The following is a 19,960-nucleotide window of genomic DNA, read 5'->3' as shown; positions in this document are numbered from 1 at the left end:
TTACAACACTCCAGCTAATACATCTCAGAATTATGTTTGCTTTTTTTGCAACCCTGTTACATTGTTGACTCATATTTAGCTTGTGGTCCACTATAACCCCCAGATCCCTTTCCACAGTACTCCTTCCTACGCAGTCATTTCCTATTTTGTATGTGTACCACTGATTGTTCCTCCCTAAGTGGAGCACTTTGCGTTTGTCCTTATTGAATTTCATCCTATTTAGTTCAGACCATTTCTCCAGTTTGTTCAGATCATTTTGAATTTTAATTCTGTCCTCCGAAGCACTTGCAACCCCTTCCAGCTCGTATCATCCACAAACTTTATAAGTGTAATCTCTATGCTATTATCTAAATCATTGATGAAAATATTGAACAGAACCGGACCCAGAACTGACTCCTGCAGGACTCTACTTGATATTCCCGTCCAACATTCCTAACACTCATGCTTCAGGATTTAGCTGGCCATTGGCAGGGGCCAGGAAGGGATTTTAACCTCCGCACCTCTGCACCAAACTTCTGAGAGGAGTTTTTGGTGGCTTTTTTAAATCTGCTTTATATGAAGCACCAGGCGATGCCCATGGCTGGAGATTGGACATTGAGAGGTGGGCCAGGTCTCTGAGGTGGAGTTTTGGATGAGATATGTATGAGAGAGACTGACTGACTATGTATGCGTGCTAGTCCCTACTACTGTAACCACTAGACCCCACTCCCCGATGAATCCAGCCAACACCACCGTCCCAGTGATCAAGTTCATCCTGCTGGGTTTCCCCTCCCTGAGCCAGCTGAGCTGAAATCTCCTGTGTGCCCTTCTCTCCTGCACCTATGTTGGGACGCTGGCAGGCAACCTGTGCATCGTGTGGTCTGTGCTGCGGGACCCACGCCTCCAATGCCTGCCCATGTACATCCTGCTGGGGAACTTCTCCTGGATGGAGATCTGCTATGTCATGAACACGGTGCCACGGATGCTCTCTGACCTAGGCCTGGTCTACACTACGGGTTTAGGTCGACTTTAGCAGCGTTAAATCGAATTAAGCCTGGACACGTCCACACAACGAAGCCCTTTCTTTCGACTTAAAGGGTCCTTTAAACCGGTTTCTTTACACCACCTCTGACGAGGGGATTAGCGATAAAACCGGTCTTTGCGGGTCGGAATTGGGGTAGTGTGGACGGAATTCGACGTTATTGGCCTCCGGGAGCTATCCCACAGTGCTTCATTGTGACCGCTCTGGACAGCACTCTCAACTCAGATGCACTGACCAGGTAGACAGGAAAAGACCCGCGAAGGTTTGAATTTCATTTCCTGTTTGCTCAGCGTGGAGAGCACAGGTGACCCCGCAGAGCTCATCAGCACAGGTAACCGTGATGGAGTCCTCCCAGGATCGCAAAAGAGCTCCAGCATGGACCGAACGGGAGGTACGAGATCTGCTCGCCATATGGGGAGATGAAGCACTGATAGCTGAACTACGTAGCAGTAAAAGAAATGGAAAAGTATTAGAAAAGATCTCCAAGGCCATGAAGGACCGAGGCCATAACAGGGACACACAGCAGTGCCGCGTGAAAATTAAGGAGCTACGGCAAGCCTACCACAAAGCCAGAGAAGCAAACGGAAGGTCCGGGGCAGAGCCGCAAACTTGTCGCTACTACGCGGAGCTGCATGCGATCCTAGGAGGTGCAGCCACCACTACCCCAACCGTGTGCTATGACTCTCTCACTGGAGAAACACACAGGGAAGACGGTTCGGGGAACGAGGAAGATGACGATGGAGGTACTGTAGGTAGCTCACAGCAGCAAGGAAGCGGAGAAACCGGTTTCCCCAACAGCCAGGATATGTTTGTGACCCTGGACCTGGAACCAGTAACCCCCGAACTCACCCAAGACCCTCAGGGCACACAGGAGACCTCTGGTGAGTGTAACTTTGTAACTATTTGTAAACATTACAAAAAAAAGCAAGCGTGTTTAATGATTACTTTGCCCTGGCAATTGCGGCCAGTACATCTACTGGAAAAGTCTGTTAACGTGTATGGGGATGGAGCGGAAATCCTCCAGGGACATCTCCAGAAAGCTCTCCTGGTTGAAATGGGGTGATTTTATTAAGGGGACATTCAGAGGCGCCCGTTCCTGCTCTTCTGAACAGAAATGTTCCCCACTGTTACCCACGCGGTGGGGGGAGGGGTGAAGTGATCATCCCAGAGAATCGTGTGTGTGTGTGTGTGGGGGGGGTGGTTTACTTGTGTTTGTGCCGCATGTTAACCGGGAAACCGCAGCCCCCTCCTTTTATATTGAAACCCCATTTTAAATGGACAACCCAATTCATCCTTGATATGGGAAATGCGCTGCTGTTTGCAACCTTTCCCGCATGTTAAGAAGGTTAAAAAAGCCAAAACACTGTGGCCTACGATGGCTGCCTGCAAGCCGAAATATGCGACCTTGTAATGAAAGAGTGTACCCATTGTTCTCTAAAATGTGTCTTTTTTAACCACCTCTCCCTTCTCCTCCGCCAGCTGCAAATGTTTCTCCTTCGCAGAGGCTCGTGAACATTAGAAAGAGAAAACGTAGGACGAGGGACGAGATGTTCACGGAGCTGCAGATGTCCGCCCACGCTGATAGAGCACAGCAGAATGCGTGGAGGCAGTCAATGTCGGAGATGAGAAAAGCCCAATATGAACGAGAGGAGAGGTGGCGGGCTGAATCGCGGGAAGAACAGAGCAAGTGGCGGGCTGAAGACGATAGGTGGCGTCAGCTTGCAGACAGACGGCAAGAGTCAATGCTCCGTCTGCTGGAGCATCAAACTGATATGCTCGAGCGTATGGTTGAGTTGCAGGAAAGGCAGCAGGAGCAGAGACCGCCGCTACAGCCCCTGTGTAACCAACAGCCCTCCTCCCCAAGTTCCATAGCCTCCTCACCCAGACGCCCAAGAACACGGTGGGGGGGCCTCCGTCCACCCAGTCACTCCACCCCAGATGATCGCCCAAGCATCAGAAGGCTGGCCTTCAATAAGACTTAAAGTTTTAAAATGCAGTGTGTCCTTTTCCATCCCTCCTCCCCCACCCATCCCAGGCTACCTTGGCAATTATCCCCCTACCTCTGTAAGGAACTAATAAAGAATGCATGAATTTTAAAAAAAATGACTTTATTGCCTGTGCAAGCGGGAGGGGAGGGTGGGGTGGGGTGGTTGGTTTACAGGGAAGTAGAGTGAACCGGGTCGGGGGGGGGGGGGGTTGGAGGGTTCATCAAGGAGAAACAAACAGAAGTTTCACACAGTAGCCTGGCCAGTCACAAAACTCATTTTCAAAGCTTCTCTGATGCGCACCGCGCCCTGCTGTGCTCCTCTAACCGCCCTGGTGTCTGGCTGCGCGTAATCAGCGGCCAGGCGAGTTGCCTCAACCTTCCACCCCGCCATAAAGGTCTCCCCCTTACTCTCACAGATATTGTGGAGCGCACAGCAAGTAGCAATAACAATGGGGATATTCTTTTCGCTGAGGTCTGAGCGAGTCAGTAAGCTGTGCCAGCGCGCTTTTAAACGTCCAAATGCACATTCCACCACCATTCGGCACTTGCTCAGCCTGTAGTTGAACAGGTCCTGACTCCTGTCCAGGCTGCCTGTGTACGGCTTCATGAGCCATGGCATTAAGGGGTAGGCTGGGTCCCCAAGGATCACGATAGGCATTTCAACATCCCCAATGGTCACTTTCTGGTCCGGGAAGAAAGTCCCTTCCTCCAGCTTTCGAAACAGAGCAGAGTTCCTGAAGACGCGAGCATCATGTACCTTTCCCGGCCATCCCACGTTGATGTTGGTGAAACGTCCCTTGTGATCCACCAGGGCTTGCAGCAGCATTGAAAAGTACCCCTTGCGGTTTACATAGTCGGTGGCTTGGTGCTCCGGTGACAAGATAGGGATATGGGTTCCGTCTATGGCCCCGCCACAGTTTGGGAATCCCATTTCAGCAAAACCATCCACTATTGACTGCACGTTGCCCAGAGTCACTACCCTTGCTATCACCAGGTCTTTCATTGCCCTGGCAAATTGGATCACAGCAGCCCCCACCGTAGATTTGCCCACTCCAAATTGATTCCCGACTGACTGGTAGCTGTCTGGCGTTGCAAGCTTCCACAGGGCTATCGCCACTCGCTTCTCAACTGTGAGGGCTGCTCTCATCTTAGTATCCTGGCGTTTCAGGGCAGGGGAAAGCAAGTCACAAAGTTCCATGAAAGTGCCCTTACGCATGCGAAAGTTTCGCAGCCACTGGGAATCGTCCCATACCTGCAGCATGATGCAGTCCCACCAGTCTGTGCTTGTTTCCCGGGCCCAGAATCGGCGTTCCACGGCATCAACCTGCCCCAGTGACACCATGATTTCCACATTGCTGGGACCTGTGCCTTGTGAGAGGTCTATGTCCATGTCAATTTCCTCATCACTCTCGTCGCCGCACTGCAATCGCCTCCTCGCCTGGTCCGGGTTTCGCCTTGGCATGTCCTGGCTCTGCATATACTCCAGGACAATGCGCATGGTGTTCATAGTGCTCATAATTGCCATGGTGATCTGAGCGGGCTCCATGATCCCAGTGCTAGCTATGGCGCCTGGTCAGAAAAAAGGCGCGAAAGTAGTATCTGATGGACCAGGAGAAGGAGGGAGGGCGGGAGGGAGGGAGGGCCGAGTGACGACATGGCGTACAGGTACAGGAACAGGGAGAAACACAAACAACTGTCACACAGAATGGTCCCCCCAAAGATTAAACTGAAAACCCTGGGCTTAGCAGGCCATTGATTTCACGGAGGAAGGGGAAGCAAATGAATACAGAACAAATCTATTTTTTACATCTTAAGCTGGCAGCCGACGGTGCAGCATGAGTGATAGCCTCTCCAGTATGACGATGACGGATACCAATCATAAAATACCATCATCTGCCAAAAGGCAAGGGGCTGCTGCTGTGTAGCAATGCAGCCCCACGTCTGCCAGCCCCACGTCCGCCAGCACCCAGCATCGCCCTCGACCTCTTCTGGGTGCTTAGCAGACAATACTGGGCAATTGGCAGAAAATAGTATATTACGACTGGTAGCCATCATCGAAACAGTAGCATGTCTGCCCAGGTGGCCATGATTGACAGCCACACCAATACGATGACGACGGGTACCAGTCATAATATACCATCGCCTGGCAAGGGGCTGGTGCAATGCAGCCCTACGGCTGCCAGCCCCATGGCTATCACTCATGCTACACCGTCTACCGCCAAAAGGCAGTTAGCAGCTGCTGCTGTGTAGCAATGCAGTCCCACGTCTGCCAGCACCCAGAGGACATATGGTGACGGTGAGCTCAGCTGAGCTGAGCGGGCTCCATGCTTGCCGTGGTATGTTGTCTGCACAGGTAACCCAGGTAAAAAGGCGCGAATCTATTGTCTGCGTTGCTGTGACGAGGGGGGAGGGGCCTGACGACATGTACCCAGAACCGCCCGCGACACTGTTTTGCATCATCCGGGCATTGGAATCTCAACCCAGAATTCAAAGAAAAGGCGCGAACCACTTCTCGGCTCTCTGAGCTGTGGCACAAACGTAGTATCTGACGGACTAGGGGAAGGAGGGAGGGCGGGCTGAGTGACGACATGGCGTACAGGCACAGGGAATTAAAATCAAGAACGGTGGCTGTGCATCAGGGAGAAACACAAACAACTGTCACACAGAATGTTCCCCCCAAAGATTAAACTGAAAACCCTGGGCTTAGCAGGCCGTTGATTTGACGGAGGGATGGGGAAGCAAATGAATACAGAGCAAATCTATTTTTTACATCTTAAGACGACGGTGCAGCGTGACTGATAGCCCTCGGCATCTTTCTGGGTGCTTGGCAGCAAATACGGGGCGGCGTATGACGATGGTCTTCAGGCCTATTGCACAATCGGCTGCTCGGGGAAGACTCTGCTAACGTGCGATGACCCGACTTGTAATAGGACGGCTAATAGTCGTAATACACCATTTACTGCCAAAAGGCAAGCCCCACGGCTGCCAGCACCCAGATCGCCGATGAAGGCTACCAGTCTACTGCACCGTCTACCGCCAAAAGGCAGTTAGCAGCTGCTGCTGTGTAGCAATGCAGTCCCACGTCTGCCGGCACCCAGAGGACATATGGTGACGGTGAGCTCAGCTGAGCGGGCTCCATGTTGTCTGCACAGGTAACCCAGGTAACCCAGGTAAAGAGGCGCGAATCTATTGTCTGCCGTTGCTGTGACGGGGGAGGGAGGGGCCTGACGACATGTACCCAGAACCGCCCGCGACACTGTTTTGCATCATCCGGGCATTGGGATCTCAACCCAGAATTCAAAGGGGCGGCGGAGACTGCGGGAACTGTGGGATAGCTGTGGGATAGCTACCCATAGTGCAATGCTCCGGAAGTCGACGCTAGCCTTGTACTGTGGACGCGGTCCGCCGACTAGAGCACATAGAGCATTTTATTGTGTGGACACACACAATCGGCTGTATACAACCGATTTCAATAAAACCGGCTTCTATAAATTCGAACTAATTTCGTAGTGTAGACGTACCCCTAGTAAACCCCGGTGTCCTCATCTCCTTCCAGGCCTGCTTTTTTCAGTTCTACATCTTTTCCATGGGGACCACCGAGTGCCTGTTCCTCTCGGCCATGGCCTTGGATAGGTAGCTGGCCATCTGCCACCCCCTGCGCTATCCCGTCCTCACGTCCACACACAGGTGCTGGGTGATGGCCTCCTCCTGCTGGCTCATTGGCTTCCTGTGGTTCATATGCCCGTCACCCTCATCTCCCAGCTCTTCTTCTGCGACTCCACCCTGGATCATTTTGTCTGTGACCTGGCCCCATTGCTGGCTGTCTCCTGCACCCCAGCTCCCCGGACTGAACAGGCGTGCTTTGCCCTGACCACCTTTGTCATCCTTGGCACTGCCGTCTTCACCCTGACTGCCTACGGGCTTATCATCAGGGCTGTGCTGCAGCTGCCCACAGGGGCCGGGCGGCACAAGGCTTTCTCCACCTGCTCCTCGCACCTGACCATTGTGGGCCTGTTCTGGGGCTTTGGCCTTGTCAACTACATCAGCCTGGCGGCCTCAGGGGGCAGTCGGAAAATGGCAGCCCTCTTCTATGCGGTGGGGACACCCCCTGCTCAACCCGCTAATCTACAGTCTGAGGAACAAGGAGATGAAGGAGGCTCTGAGGAGGACCCTGCTGGGGAAGCGGTAGGGGGTTCTGCTCTGTCCCCAGCATGCAGGGACTGGCCGGTCATGGGGGTGGGCAATGGGATATGGGTCCCTTCTCCTCCAGGGGTGCTGGCTCCAACCCTCCAAACACAGCATTTTGCATGACCTTTAGGGGTCACTGGTAGTATAAAAAATGCCTGTCTGATGCTACAGCCAGAACACAAGCGTGTGTCCCCCTTGCTGGAGGAAATGAGCCCTGCTCAGTGTGTGTTTGCAGGGGGTAGGAGAGCAAACTCTGTGTATGTGCGGGGAGGCTGGCTCGCATCTCTGCCTGTTTTGTGCAGCTTTATGTCAAGGCGGTTGTCTGGATCAATGTGTTCTCACACTTAGAGCCAGATGGAAAAGTTCTGCCCATCTTTTCACTGCTGTTCGTCCAGAGAAGCCCCAGTGATGTCCAGAGACTGACAGCTGGAACCCAACTCATGGCAACGCTATCTTGTATGTTATGGATTGCACTCCCCTCCCACAGCCAGGGATAGAACCCAGGAGTCCACGCCTCCCTAATCTAACCGACTCAACCCCACTAGCCTCTCACAGCCAAGGATAGAACCCAGGAGTCCAAACCCCCAAATCTAACCCACTCAACCCCTCTCGCCTCCCACAGCCAGGAGTAGAACCCAGGCATCCTAGCACCCCGATCTAACCTAGGAGTTTTCAACTAGGGGTATGTGTACCCCTGGTCTTCTGGGGGTACATCAACTCATCTAAATATTTGCCTAGTTTTACAACAAGCTACATAAATGGTTTGAGTTTGGGTTTTTGTATGGGAGGGGTTGTTGTCTCTTTCTCAAAGCGTCAGGGATGGCCAGTGCTGGCGATGGGACATCGGGTCTGGTGGACCAGGGCTCTGAGGTGGCACCCAGCATTCTCTGATTGGGTGCTCGGCTGGCTGGTTCTTGCTCACATACTCTGGGTCTAACTGATTGCTCTGTGTAGAATGGGGAAGGAATTTCCCCCCAGATCAGATTGGCAGTGACCTTAGGGGTTTTGCTCCTTCTTCTGCAGCGTGGGATGTAGCTCATTCATCAGGGTTATCTGGGTGTATCTCACTTAACCCTTTCCCTGCTATTGCTGGGGCTCTGGTGCCCCTCAGTCCCTGCTAGTCTCTGCGTGTGTCACATAACAATTTAGCTTCCTGAGGGCTCTCCTAATTTGGTCTAATTTCAGCTGCTGGGTGGTGTTGGTGGCCTGTGATCTACAAACGGTCAGACAAGGTGATCTGGTGGTCCCTTGTAGCCTTAAACTCTAACCCAAGAGTCCAGACTTCCAGACCCTGCTCTAACCCACTGGATCCCACTTCCCCATTCCTCTCCAAGAACAATGGATAGATCCCAGGAGTGCTGACTACCCATCCCTCCCTGCTGTAAGCCACTGGACCCCACTGCCCTCTGAGAGCTGGTAAAAGAACCCCAGAGTCCTGGCTCCCAGTCCAGCCCTCTCACCACTAGACCCACACCCCCACTGTATCAATTTTAGGCATTAAAGAAGGCTGTCCGTCTCTGAGGGGCATCCATCTGTTATCTTTCAGGGGAGTTTGAGCCACTTAATAAAGCACATGGACCAGACTGCAAATCCCTTGGCGTAATTAGCTTGTTTTGATGTCTTAACTCTTCTCGCTCTGGGTAGTGATGATTTGGGCCTCTGGCGGAGCCAATTAAAGAGCTGAGCTGAGATTGCCTCTGGTTTCATCCAAGTGCTAGGAGACGGGTAGGGGCTGTGGGTCAGGACTGGGAGTCCCAGGCGGAGACGGGAGCTGTGTCTCCAGGGTGCAGTCAGCTCTTGGTCTCTGGCAATGAGCAGAGCTATTCAGTCTCAGGTTCACATGGACCCCTGCTCTGCTGGGAACGAGCCCACTCATTACACCTGGGCCCCACTGCATAGAGCAGGTGGGCGTCACTACTGAAAGGGGGCCTAGTTCATCAGGGTCCAACACAAGGTGGATGGGGTGAGAGACCCCCTGTCCTGGGACCACACTCCTCACTCAGGCACAGTAGAACAGATCTAGCGCAGAAATGAACAGTCAGCTACTGTCCTGAGGGACAGGAAGCCTCCCAGTCCCCCTCTGAGATGGGAGCTCCAGCAGGGATGAACCCAGCATCTGACAGCCCATGGAGAGGAGCAGGGGGAGGAAATCACTTGAAAAGTTCCCTTGTCCCCGTTGTCATTCCTGCATGCCCTACCCCTGTCATTCCTGCATGGGAGTTGTTACCAGGCTCCCTCCCATGTCTGGAGACATAAGGGGCTAGATCCACACAGGGAACTTACATCCAGTGGTGCAGCACCTAACATTTAGGTTCCTGCTGCCCATTGCAATCCAGAGCCCCTAGGTAGGTGGCCAGGCTTCATAGACCACACATGGGGATAGACAGGTACCTACAGCCCGGAGCCACCAAAACTAACCAAAGGGAAATGCCGAGGAGAGGGATGGGGCCAAAGTCCGACCCTTCAAAGGGGCGCAGGCACCTATCACAACTGGGACCCCTCTGCGGGAGGCAGGAACCTAGGACGAACCTGTGAATTTGCCTAAATCCTTTTACGAACCATCTGTAAGGCTCTGTGCTGATCCCCTTGGCGGCGCTTGCCCCCTGGGGGAAGGAATTAGATCTCTCCCTGGGCCGTGACAGACCAGGCCAGGTATTCACAGAGCCACTAGGACCTTCTGGACTGGAATGAACGCATTGGGATGGAAGACCCTAGAGAGACGCGGGGAACCTCAGGGACCCAAGACGAACCCCTAGCTGCAGAGCCAGCTAAACGTGTTGGTGGCTGTGTCCAGAGGACAAAGACATGGAGGGGGCAGGTGACTGGGTCAATGAGAGCTGGGCTCACCCAGGTAACTTGTGTGCTGGGGACTGAGGGCCAAAGAGAGCAGAATGGGGTGTGGGGGAGCAGGGCATGGACAGGCCCGGCTCTCACCAACAGGAACTGTAACCCAAGCCTGCCTCCCTCCTATTAACCCAAAGCCTGGCAGCCTGCAGCCAGAGGACTGATAAAGGGTCCCCTTGGGTTGAAAAGGCTGCCTGGTATTGCTGCAGATCCGGCCTGAGGACACTGCGCCCTGCAGGGATGGAACAAGCCTCCCCCAGGAGTTTGGCCCAGCCAAGGAACCCCAGAAAGAGACAGGGATCACTGGCGCCCCCAGGCCGAGACGGGGAAGCCTGGCCCTCTGGAGCTGGGTGGATCCTTGGGGCTGGCCCACTAAGGGGGAACTTCCAGGATATTTGTCTGCAGGTCTCCCACCGTGCAGGGCGGCTGGACTGTGCAGCAGAGCTGGCTCTTGGTCTCTGCTGTTCCACTTTGTATGATGCAGTCCTTGGCTCAGGGACTTGAGCCTGACTTTCCCCCTCCCAGCTGGGTGCCCTGACCACTGGCCTATAGAGTCAGTCCCACCAGCTCGCGGCTGCTTGGTTATTTGACACCCATAGGAGGCTTCGAAAAGACCCAGAACAGAATTCGCCCCCCACCCCCCAATCGCCCAGCAGGCAGGACCCTAGAGTGAGGATCTCAACTGGGGTCTCCCCCATCCTAGGTAAGTGCTCCAACCACAGAGCTCCAGAGAAATGGTTCTCACCCGGTGCTGGGGAGGCCTACGGATTATATCTCCAGGGTCCGCGAAAGACACACTGAAAACAGACTGACCAGAATCCAGCTATATGTACAGACAACAGATTTCCAAGGGGCTCCATGCTGCTACTCGAAATTTCCAAAGGGGTCTGCATCGCCATTCAAAACTTTTTAGGAGCCCACCAATGAAAAAAGGTTGAGAACCGTTGCTCTAGAGTATGCAGGAGCGTTCCCTCCTCCTCCAGGGCTTAGACTGAGCAAGGGGTCAGGACTGAGGGGACTGGTGCAGGCCCACTGACAGCAATTTAGGGACCCACCACGTTAGGCAGCAACTGAGGGGGATTTGGAGGATATAAGGGTATGCCTACACAGCAACTAGATAGCTAGGACCCTCCAACTTCGCAGGGTCCTAGAGCCCTGACATCTACACAGCAGTGAAACAGCCCCACAGCCTGAGTCCCAGGAGCCTGAGTCGACTGACATGGGCCAGCCACTGGTGTCTACTCACTGTATAAACTCTCTGTGGATCTGCCCGAGTCACCTCTTCTATCTGAGTAGTTTTCCCTCTGCACTATGGGGCTGCCTTAGTTCCGGGGGCCTGAGCAGCTGCTCAGAGTCAGAGCTGACCAGGGCTGCATCTCCATTTACCTTCCCGAGAGAAATAATCGATACATCGTGAACATCAAACAGAGACAGACAGAGAGGTGGTTGTGTACGGGGATGGATGGACTGACACGACTCACCGACCATGAACCTCATCGATAACAGATTTTATTCATTACAAAACAAAAAAAACAAACCTTTAAACATATAAAATTATAAAACAAAATGAACCTTCCAAAATAAATATACCACCACTCTGTACACCTAGAGAGCAGGGCCCCGGGCCAGATCCGTTCTGTAGACACGGAGAGAGCAGGGCCCCAGGCCAGACCAGCTCTGTACACACAGAGAGAGCAGGGCCCCAGGCCAGACCAGCTCTGTACACACGGAGAGAGCAGGGCCCCAGGCCAGACCCGCTCTGTACACACGGAGAGAGCAGGGCCCCAGGCCAGACCAGCTCTGTACACACAGAGAGAGCAGGGCCCCAGGCCAGACCAGCTCTGTACACACAGAGAGAGCAGGGCCCCAGGCCAGACCAGCTCTGTACAGAGAGAGCAGGGCCCCGGACCGTACCCGCTCTGTACACACAGAGAGAGCAGGGCCCCGGGCCAGACCTGCTCTGTACACACAGAGAGAGGAGCAGGGCCCCGGACCGTACCCGTTCTGTACACACAGAGAGCAGGGCCCCAGGCCAGACGCGCTCTGTACACACAGAGAGCGGAGCCCCAGACCATACCCGCTCTGTACACACAGAGAGAGCAGGGCCCCGGGCCAGACCTGCTCTGTACACACAGAGAGAGGAGCAGGGCCTCGGGCCAGACCTGCTCTGTACACACAGAGAGCAGGGCCCCAAGCCAGACCCACTGTGAAAGAGCCCTAAAGAAGTCCAACCCCCAAACCCACAGGGACTAGGCACCTACAACACCCCTTAATCACCTTTGAATGTCCCAACATCATAAGCCACACAAACCGAGGGGGGTTGGGGCCAGTGATTCCAGTCCATGGGAAGGAGACAGGAAGGGGGAGTGTGGAAAAGGAGAGGAGAAAGAGCAGGGCACAGATGCAGAGGGAGGAGGCATTGGTGGGCTTGGTAGGAATCTCCTAGTCTCAGTGCAATTTCTTCACACCTGGGATCAGCCCATTGGAGTGGTTTATTGGGGTATCGGGGCAGAGCCTGGGTAGAGGTCATTGCCATGGGAAAGAGGATCATGTTGAGTGGAGAGAGAATGGGAAAAGAGGGACCTCTGTCCCTCTTTGTAGGGGGCAGGGATCACCCCATTCTCAGACCCCATCCTTTGCCTCAATACCCAGTTGTAAATCCGCTGCCGGCCCCTCAAGCCTCTCCAAACCATTATACTCATGGGATCCACCAGGGGGCAGCAGACAGAAGGACAAGTCCAACCCCTCCAGCAGCAGCATCCGAGGGCAAGGAGCTATCTTTGCACATTCCCTCCCCATGGCATCATTCGCTCTGCGCTCGGTATGCCACAGTAGCTGCCGCCTGGGTGCCAGGTCCCTGCGTCTTGCCGTTCACCACCAGCAGGAGTGGGGTCTCCACACGGATCCCAGGGAAGGAGAAGCTCTGGGAGTACCGTGGAGACAGAGAAGTCAGTCAGAAGGTGGTTAGCTCTGAATGCTACTAATGACTGTTTGCACATCATGGGTTGAAATTTCCCCACCCATCTATGAGGCAGGGCAAATTCCACTGTTAACGCCTACTGATGGTGATTTTCATTTCATGTGCTGAGGTTTTTAAACCTGCCTAAGGGATTTGGGTGCCCAAATTTAACAGATGTCAGGAGCCCAAATCCCCTAGGCAGCTGTAAAAACCTGAAGAGCCAGTGTGTTGTTCTCCCGCCTTCCTGCAGAAGACTGAGATGTGCTCTAGTGAGGGAGGAGGTGCCCAGTCTCCCAGCAACAGTGTCAAAATTAACTCTTTCCCTGCTGGGCAGCTAGTGGGCTTCTGCTTCCCTGGACGTCGGGGTGAATATTGGGGTAGAGAATTGCAACCCCCCTCCACCAATTTAAAGGCACTTCCACCTCTACCCCATAACAAGGGGGCTGGGAAAGACACATTGCCCCCAGCTGCTGTGGGAAAGGCCCCATCACTCTGGCATCTGTGGCCCTGTAACTGAGGTCTAACACCTCATATAGGAAGTGATGCAAGTAGCAGACAGGAAGTGTCGAGTTCATTCATGCCTCCCGCCACCACACCACTGGGGGTGGGAAGAAACAAAAGGTGGAGGGAGGGGCATGAGGAAAGGGTGGGGATTAACCCTTAAACTGACGAAGGGCTACAGTCCTGTATCAACCTGTCTCTGGTGACGTCCCATATCCTTCCTTCTGCAGGGCCAGGCCTAGGAATCACTCCAGCACTAAGCCTGGGGCAAGGAGTACTGGGCCACACTCACCTTGCCTTGGTGCTGGACGTGGTGATGCCGGAGGTGCGGCTCAGGGATGGCCACTGAGTCGCCGATGAGCACACCCCAGCTCTGGACCATGTTATAGACAGTGACAGCAAAACAGGGGCCCTTGGAGTCAGCCAGGCCGAACGTGCTGCCAGAAAACCAGGCGAGAATGTGAGTAAGGTGATGGGACAGGAGGTGAGGGGACGGATGGATGGTACTGAGGATGCATAGATGGATGGATGGAAGGCCACATGGATGGCTATGAGAATGGTTGGATGTGTGTACAGAATTGAGGAAACATGGGTGGATAGATGGAGCTCAGGACTGACAGATGGACAGAAGAATGGACAGAGCTCAGGACTGACAGATGGACAGCAGGCTGGACGGATGGACAGAGCTCAGGACAGACAGATGGACAGCAGGATGGATGGAGGACAGAGCTCAGGACAGACAGATGGACAGCAGGATGGATGGAGGACAGAGCTCAGGACAGACAGATGGACAGCAGGAGAATAGGCAACATCAACAGAAAGCACTAAAGATGGATGGATGGTCAGGTGGTACTCACAAGGGCACCTTCTCGTCCGTGGTGAGGCTGAAGACCACCCTGCCGAGCACTACGGCCCCAGTGTTGACACCCGGCTGCAGGGCGCTCAAGAGCCGATGCTCCAATGCCACCTTCTGGCCTGAGGACCCCTGGTACTGCCCATCCCCACAGGGGCCCAGCTGGGATGGGCGCAGGCTTCCCAGCATGCTCTGCAGCTTCTTAACCTTCACTTTGCCCTGCAGGGGGAGGAAGGAGGGCAGGGTCACTGACTGAGACATGTCTCCCTGTAAGCCAGGCAGGGAGCAGGGGAGATGCTCTACCTTGTTCTCCAGGAGGCTGGTGAGTCGCTCCAGGAAATCCAGAAGCTGCTGCTGGCGCAGCCGGGGTTCAGGCCAGGCTGGGTCAAGGGCTGCTGCACGGGAAAACCCCTCCAGGGCCTCTGTGTAATTCTCCTCATATTTATGCAGCTGACCCAAGAGAAACACAGCATAGCGCTACGGTTACAGCAGTAAGGCTTGGCACCAGGACTCCTGGGTTCTACTGCAGGCCTGAGGGGGTCTAGTGGGTAAGAGTGACGGGCTGGGAGCCAGGACTCCTGGTTTCCATTCCTGGCTCAAGGTGTGAGGGAGGTAGGGGGAAGCCCACTGGGTTAGAGCAGTGTGTGCAGGGAATTGGTATTCCTGGGTTCAATTCCTGGCTCTGGGAGGGGAGAGAGGTCTAGTGGTTAGACCAGAAAGTATAGGGCTCATTCCATCCAGCAGGGGGCAGCAGACACAGGGACACAGACCCCCTAAAACCACACTGGGGCACTGATGCTGGCACTGCCTGCCAGGAGAGAGTGCCCCTCCTGAGCCCCCAACACCTTTCAGTCACACCTTCCACTCCCCTCCCTCCCACCTTCTCACCGTAGCTCTGTTGAGATGTAGGTCCGGGTTACAGGATGCTGTAGGATCCACCTTTTCCTAGTTTGGAAAGGAAATCAACATCTGAGCGCCCCCATTGAGCCTTCTGCCCTGCTCCCTGCAGCACAAGGCTCCCGTGCAACCAGTAGAAGACAGGGCAGTACCTACCGCCTGGCCATAGGCACTTAGGGCCTGCTGGGAGATACTGGGGTTCTGGCCTGTGTTGAAGAACAGCGAGAGGTAGGCATTTCCCAGGATATCTGCGGCAGAGAGACACAGAGGTTAGCAAGGAGACCACATGGACAGAGGACGTCAAAGAAGATGAACAGCTGGCTGGTTGGAGGCATATAGCTGAGAATAGAGGATTGATGGATGACTACAGCTGAGGATGGGTAGCAGGATGGCTATAGCTGAGGATGGATGGGTGGAGGGATATAGCTGAAGGGAATGGATGGCTACAGCTGAGGATGGAGGGATGGCGGGACATTGAGGATGGAGGGTTGAATGGATGGAGGGATGGATATAGCTGAGGATGGAGGGATAGTGGGACATAACTGAGAATGGAGGGTTGAATGTAGGGATATCGCTGGGGTATATTATCCTCCCCACAAGTCAGGTGAAGGGCAGGAAGTTGCAGAGCATACTGAGAAGCCTGAGCCCCTCCCAGCTGGTGCCATGTTGGGTCCCAGTGTCCCTTGAAGCAGGGAGTGGGCAGGAGCGGTGCCTGGGGGAGGGAAAGGGGCTGTCACTCACACCACGAGCGGCCATCTCGCATGTCCATCTGGACAGCCAGCTTGGCCTGCCGGACACTGTCCATGACATTCTGGGCATGCTGCTCTGTGCTCTCGGCTCGCAGCTGCCGCAGCACCATGGACAGATTCTGCAGCGAGACCTTGTTCTTCCGCTACGGGGGGAGACAAGGAACCATGGTCAGCACTCAGCCCAGCTTCCCGCCTCCCCACCCACGACTCCTCTGCCCTCAGATCAGCCAGCTGTGTCTCCCCTTCCCTTCCCTCCCCTCCCCTCCCCTGAATCAGCCCCTCGGCCCAGCCAGCCCTGTCTCCACTTCCCGGGATCAGGGCCTCAGCCCAGCTCCCCTCCTCCCCCCACTTCCCCCCGATCGGCCCCTTGGCCCCAGCTACCCAGCCCCTCAACAGGCAGCCAGGTCTCTCCCCTCTCTACCCCCAGGACTGGCCACACCAGCCCACCAGGATGCCTGGGGGTGGGACTCACGTGCCCCAGGGCCCCAGAGAAGCAGGTGTGGGCTGCTGTGATGTCGCCCTTTTTCCAGTAGGCCTCGCCCAGCTGGTTCCAGGCCTCCACCAGCTCCGGGTCCAGCTTCACAGCCTTGGCCAGCAGTTCCTCAGCCTTGGGGTTGTAGTCGGGTGTAACGTTCAGAGCCTTCCCCTTCAGCATCAGCGCCCAAGCCCGGCCCTGGGAACAGCCTGGAGAGACAGAGCCGCAAAGGGACGGCATAGCCTGTGGCACAAATCTCCTCCAGTCCCAGGGCAGCGGGCTGGCTGGCTCAGGAGGTGAGAAATGGGACAATGGTCCCTTTCCCCTCTAGGGTCGCCAGCTCCAATCCAGCCCCAGGGTTTGGGACTGGGTGGCTTGGGGGGTGAGGAATGGGGCATGGGGCCTTTCCCTTCTAGGGAGTGGCAGCTCCAATCCAGTCCCAAGGGACCCTAGGTCTGGCTAGCTCATGGGGAATGGGATGCCAGGTTTTCCCCTCTAGGGCAGGGGGTGCATTTCCCTCTTATACCCGGTTACCATCTATCTCGCCCATCTGCTGTAGCGTTTTCTCCATTTCCTCCAGAATGTCCTGCTGCTTTCTCCCAGCATCCTCCACACCATGGCTTTCAAAGTAATGATCCCGGAAATAGTACAGGCCATCGACCAATTCCTGTGAGGATGAGGGACAGGTGAGTGAAAGGGGCAGGGATGGGAACGATCACATCGATAAACTATACCCTAGCAGCAGCAGCAGCTACCTAAGGGTGCATGTAGCCTAGCAGTTAAGGCACTGGACTAACACTCAAGAAACCTGGGTTCAAAGCCCAGCTTTACCAGAGACTATACCAGTAATCTCGGGTAAGTCATTAGGCTAGGAATTTTAAAGGAATGAGGCCCCCAAATGACAGTGAAAGCCAATTGGGCTCCTGTCTCATTTGCAAATCCATGTAACTGAATCTCTTTGTGCCTCGGTTGGGATTTTCAAAGCTGGCTAAGGAATTTGGAAATCAGTTCCCATTATTATATGTATTACCATAGTGCCTAGGAGCCCCAGTTATGGCCCAGGGCCCCTCTGCGCTAGATGTTGTACAAACACAGAACAAAACAACATCCCAGCTCCAGAGAGTTAATTAATGGGAACTGGGCTTCCCAATCCAATACGCAGTTCTGATCTCATCAATTTTAGATGACAAGTTCTTCAGGGAGGCACTGTCTCACTGTGGGTCTGTGCAGCATCCGGCACAAGGGGCCCTCACTTCAGTCAGGATCTGGGCAGCACTTGGCACAACAGGACCCCGATCTTATTAGGGGTCTGTGCGGTACCCAGCAAGGCCATGATCACACTTAGGTGTCATTCTAGGTGCCCAGAGGATCCATCTGTAGATATGAGCCCTACCAACTGACGTACAGGCCTCACACACTGCAGCCTCTCACGGCTTTCACCACTGTTGTTATTAATAATATGTCTTATGCTAGTGCTTGTCCAACGTCAGGGTGCACATCCTGCCTGGCGCTGCACAGACCTCGACCGAGATCAGGGCCCCCATTGTGCCCGACACTGCAGAGATCCCGACCAAAATCAGGGCCCCATTGTGCCAGGCACTGCACAGACCGCGAAAGAGACCCCTATTGTGCTGGGCACTGCACAGACACAGTGGGAGACTGATCCTGCTCTGAAAAGCTCCCCTGTCTAAACAGGCAAAGGAATGACCATTATCCCCATTTTATAGACAGGGAAAGTGAGGCACAGAGGGAGAAGTGACTTCCCCAAGCTCAATGGTGAAAGTAGAAATGGGACCCAAGTCTAGTGCTCCAGACAGCCTCTTACTGCCCAAAATCTCAGTGACCCCAATACAGTCAGACCCCTCCCTCTGCTAATGATTTTAATGACAAACCCAGTTCGCAGTTAATAAAGGCAGTGTACAAATGTTACATCCCAGGGCATTTTACAGGCTGTTTCCCATTACAGGCCTGTTATTTGCACCCATCTTGGTCTGGGGGCTTTAAATAGCAAAATGAAAATGGCTAAACCCACCCAGATGCTCAGAGAGAGGGTGCAGGGAAAAACATATGGCAAAAGGGAGAGGTTAATTCAGACACAGGGATTGCAAAGGCAGATGGCAGTGTAAGGGAGATACAGGGCAAGGCCCACGTAACACAAGGGTTTGTGTGTGTGTGCATCTCTCTGTGTGTTTGTGCACGGATCAGTGTGTGTATTGGTGTGGATGCAGAGTGATCAGTGCGGGTGTGTGTCATTGTGTGGGTGCATCGTGTGTGTGCAGGCACTGATGTGTATCTGTGCTTTTCTCGTGTGTGTGTGTGTGTGTATGGATTGGTGTGCGTATGTGCGCACTGCTTTGTGTGCGTCGGTATGTGTGTGCATTTCTGTGTGCGCGCGTATCAGGGGGTGGAGATCGGTGTGTGTATGTGTATCGGTGTGTCTGTGCATTGCTGTGTGTGTGTGTGTGTGTATCGGTGTGTCTGTGCATTGCTCTCTCTGTGTGTGTGTGTGTGTGTGTGTGTGTATCGGGGGGGTGGGGATCGGTGTGTCTGTGCATTGCTCTGTGTGTGTATCGGGGGATCGGTGTGTGTCTCACAGCCCGCAGGAGCCGGCAGACGCAGAGTTCGCCCCCCTGGCCACGCAGCAGCCCCTCCGGTACCTGCAGGGTTTGCAAGGCCTGGTGGTTTCCTTCTCTTCCCTCCTCAGCCATGATCGCCGAGCTCCGCCCCTTCCTCCGCCTCGGCCTGAGCGCGCGCTCCTGACTGGGCTGCGGACAGAGCAGGGACATCTACGGGGCTGGCGGGGAAATGCTGCACAGCAGCGCTCGCTCTGCCCCCTCCCCTCCCCCAACACACACGCAGCCCCTCCCTTGCAACACCCCCCTTCGACACACACACACTCTACACTGCCCTCTCTTGCAACACCCCCCACTCCACACACACACACACTCTCACAGCCTCTACACTGCCCTCTCTTGCAACACCCCCACTCCACACACACACACTCTCACAGCCTCTACACTGCTCTCTCTTATAACACCCCCACTCCACACACACACACTCTCACAGCCTCTACACTGCCCTCCCTTGCAACACCCCCCTCCACACACACACACACACACATGCTCACCGCCCCTACATTGCTCTGCACACACACAGCCCCTACATCAGTGGGTCTCAAACTTTTTTACTGGCAACCCCTTTCACATAGCAAGCCTCTGAGTGCAGACCCCCCCACCGTAATAAATTAAACACACTTTTTAATATATTTAACACCATTATAAATGCTGGAGGCAAGCGGGGTTTGGGGTGGAGGTTGACAGCTTGCGACCCCCCCAGGTAATAACCTCGTGACAACCTGAGGGGTCCCAACCCCCAGTCAGGGATGGCTTTAGGCCAATTCGCTGGAATCGGGCCCCGTGGGTAAGAGGGCCCCACGCCTTAGGCTCACCTGGCGGCGGTCTGCTTGGGTGGCATTTCGGTGGCGGG

At 54.6% G+C, this 19,960-nt stretch overlaps 2 protein-coding genes and 1 pseudogene across 3 annotated transcripts; 2 read left to right on the top strand and 1 right to left on the bottom strand.

Moving 5' to 3' along the window:
• The first annotated feature begins 712 nt into the window (after nucleotides 1-712).
• Nucleotides 713-7,197, top strand: LOC103307229 (olfactory receptor 11H4-like; annotated as a pseudogene).
• Nucleotides 993-3,097, top strand: LOC135975255 (uncharacterized). Its single transcript, XM_065565447.1, has 2 exons — nucleotides 993-1,902; nucleotides 2,501-3,097. The coding sequence occupies exons 1-2, from the start codon at nucleotides 1,362-1,364 to the stop codon at nucleotides 3,001-3,003; spliced, it is 1,044 nt and encodes a 347-aa protein (XP_065421519.1). The 5' UTR covers nucleotides 993-1,361; the 3' UTR covers nucleotides 3,004-3,097.
• Nucleotides 7,198-11,529: 4,332 nt separating the features above from the next.
• TTC5 (tetratricopeptide repeat domain 5) lies at nucleotides 11,530-19,281 on the bottom strand. Of its 2 annotated transcripts, XM_065565446.1 has the most exons (13): nucleotides 19,132-19,281; nucleotides 17,009-17,141; nucleotides 16,472-16,683; nucleotides 15,992-16,142; nucleotides 15,407-15,498; nucleotides 15,242-15,298; nucleotides 14,657-14,803; nucleotides 14,358-14,572; nucleotides 13,793-13,937; nucleotides 12,203-12,963; nucleotides 11,955-12,158; nucleotides 11,687-11,881; nucleotides 11,530-11,645 (listed from the first exon to the last, which is right to left on the bottom strand). In XM_065565446.1, the coding sequence occupies exons 1-10, from the start codon at nucleotides 19,258-19,260 to the stop codon at nucleotides 12,844-12,846; spliced, it is 1,401 nt and encodes a 466-aa protein (XP_065421518.1). In that variant the 5' UTR covers nucleotides 19,261-19,281; the 3' UTR covers nucleotides 11,530-11,645; nucleotides 11,687-11,881; nucleotides 11,955-12,158; nucleotides 12,203-12,843. The 2 variants fall into 2 exon arrangements, with proteins under 2 accessions (XP_065421518.1, XP_065421517.1); XM_065565445.1 differs by having other exon boundaries at nucleotides 11,530-12,158.
• Nucleotides 19,282-19,960: the final 679 nt, after the last annotated feature.

Source organism: Chrysemys picta, chromosome 13, assembly GCF_011386835.1.
Source record: "Chrysemys picta bellii isolate R12L10 chromosome 13, ASM1138683v2, whole genome shotgun sequence".
NCBI lineage: Eukaryota > Metazoa > Chordata > Testudines > Emydidae > Chrysemys > Chrysemys picta.
This window is presented reverse-complemented; position numbering and strand designations above follow the sequence as displayed.

Bases quoted from the DNA above. Each gene is read 5' to 3' on its own strand.
- TTC5 (XM_065565445.1), bottom strand. From the start codon at position 19,260: ATGTCCCTGCTCTGTCCGCAGCCCAGTCAGGAGCGCGCGCTCAGGCCG. The intron at 17,142-19,131 runs GTACCGGAGGGG...TCATCCTCACAG, and splicing joins AGGCCTTGCAAACCCTGCAG to GAATTGGTCGATGGCCTGTA. The intron at 15,499-15,991 runs GTGAGTGACAGC...TCTCTGCCGCAG, and splicing joins GCGAGATGGCCGCTCGTGGT to ATATCCTGGGAAATGCCTAC.
- LOC135975255 (XM_065565447.1), top strand. From the start codon at position 1,362: ATGGAGTCCTCCCAGGATCGCAAAAGAGCTCCAGCATGGACCGAACGG. The intron at 1,903-2,500 runs GTGAGTGTAACT...CTCCTCCGCCAG, and splicing joins GGGCACACAGGAGACCTCTG to CTGCAAATGTTTCTCCTTCG.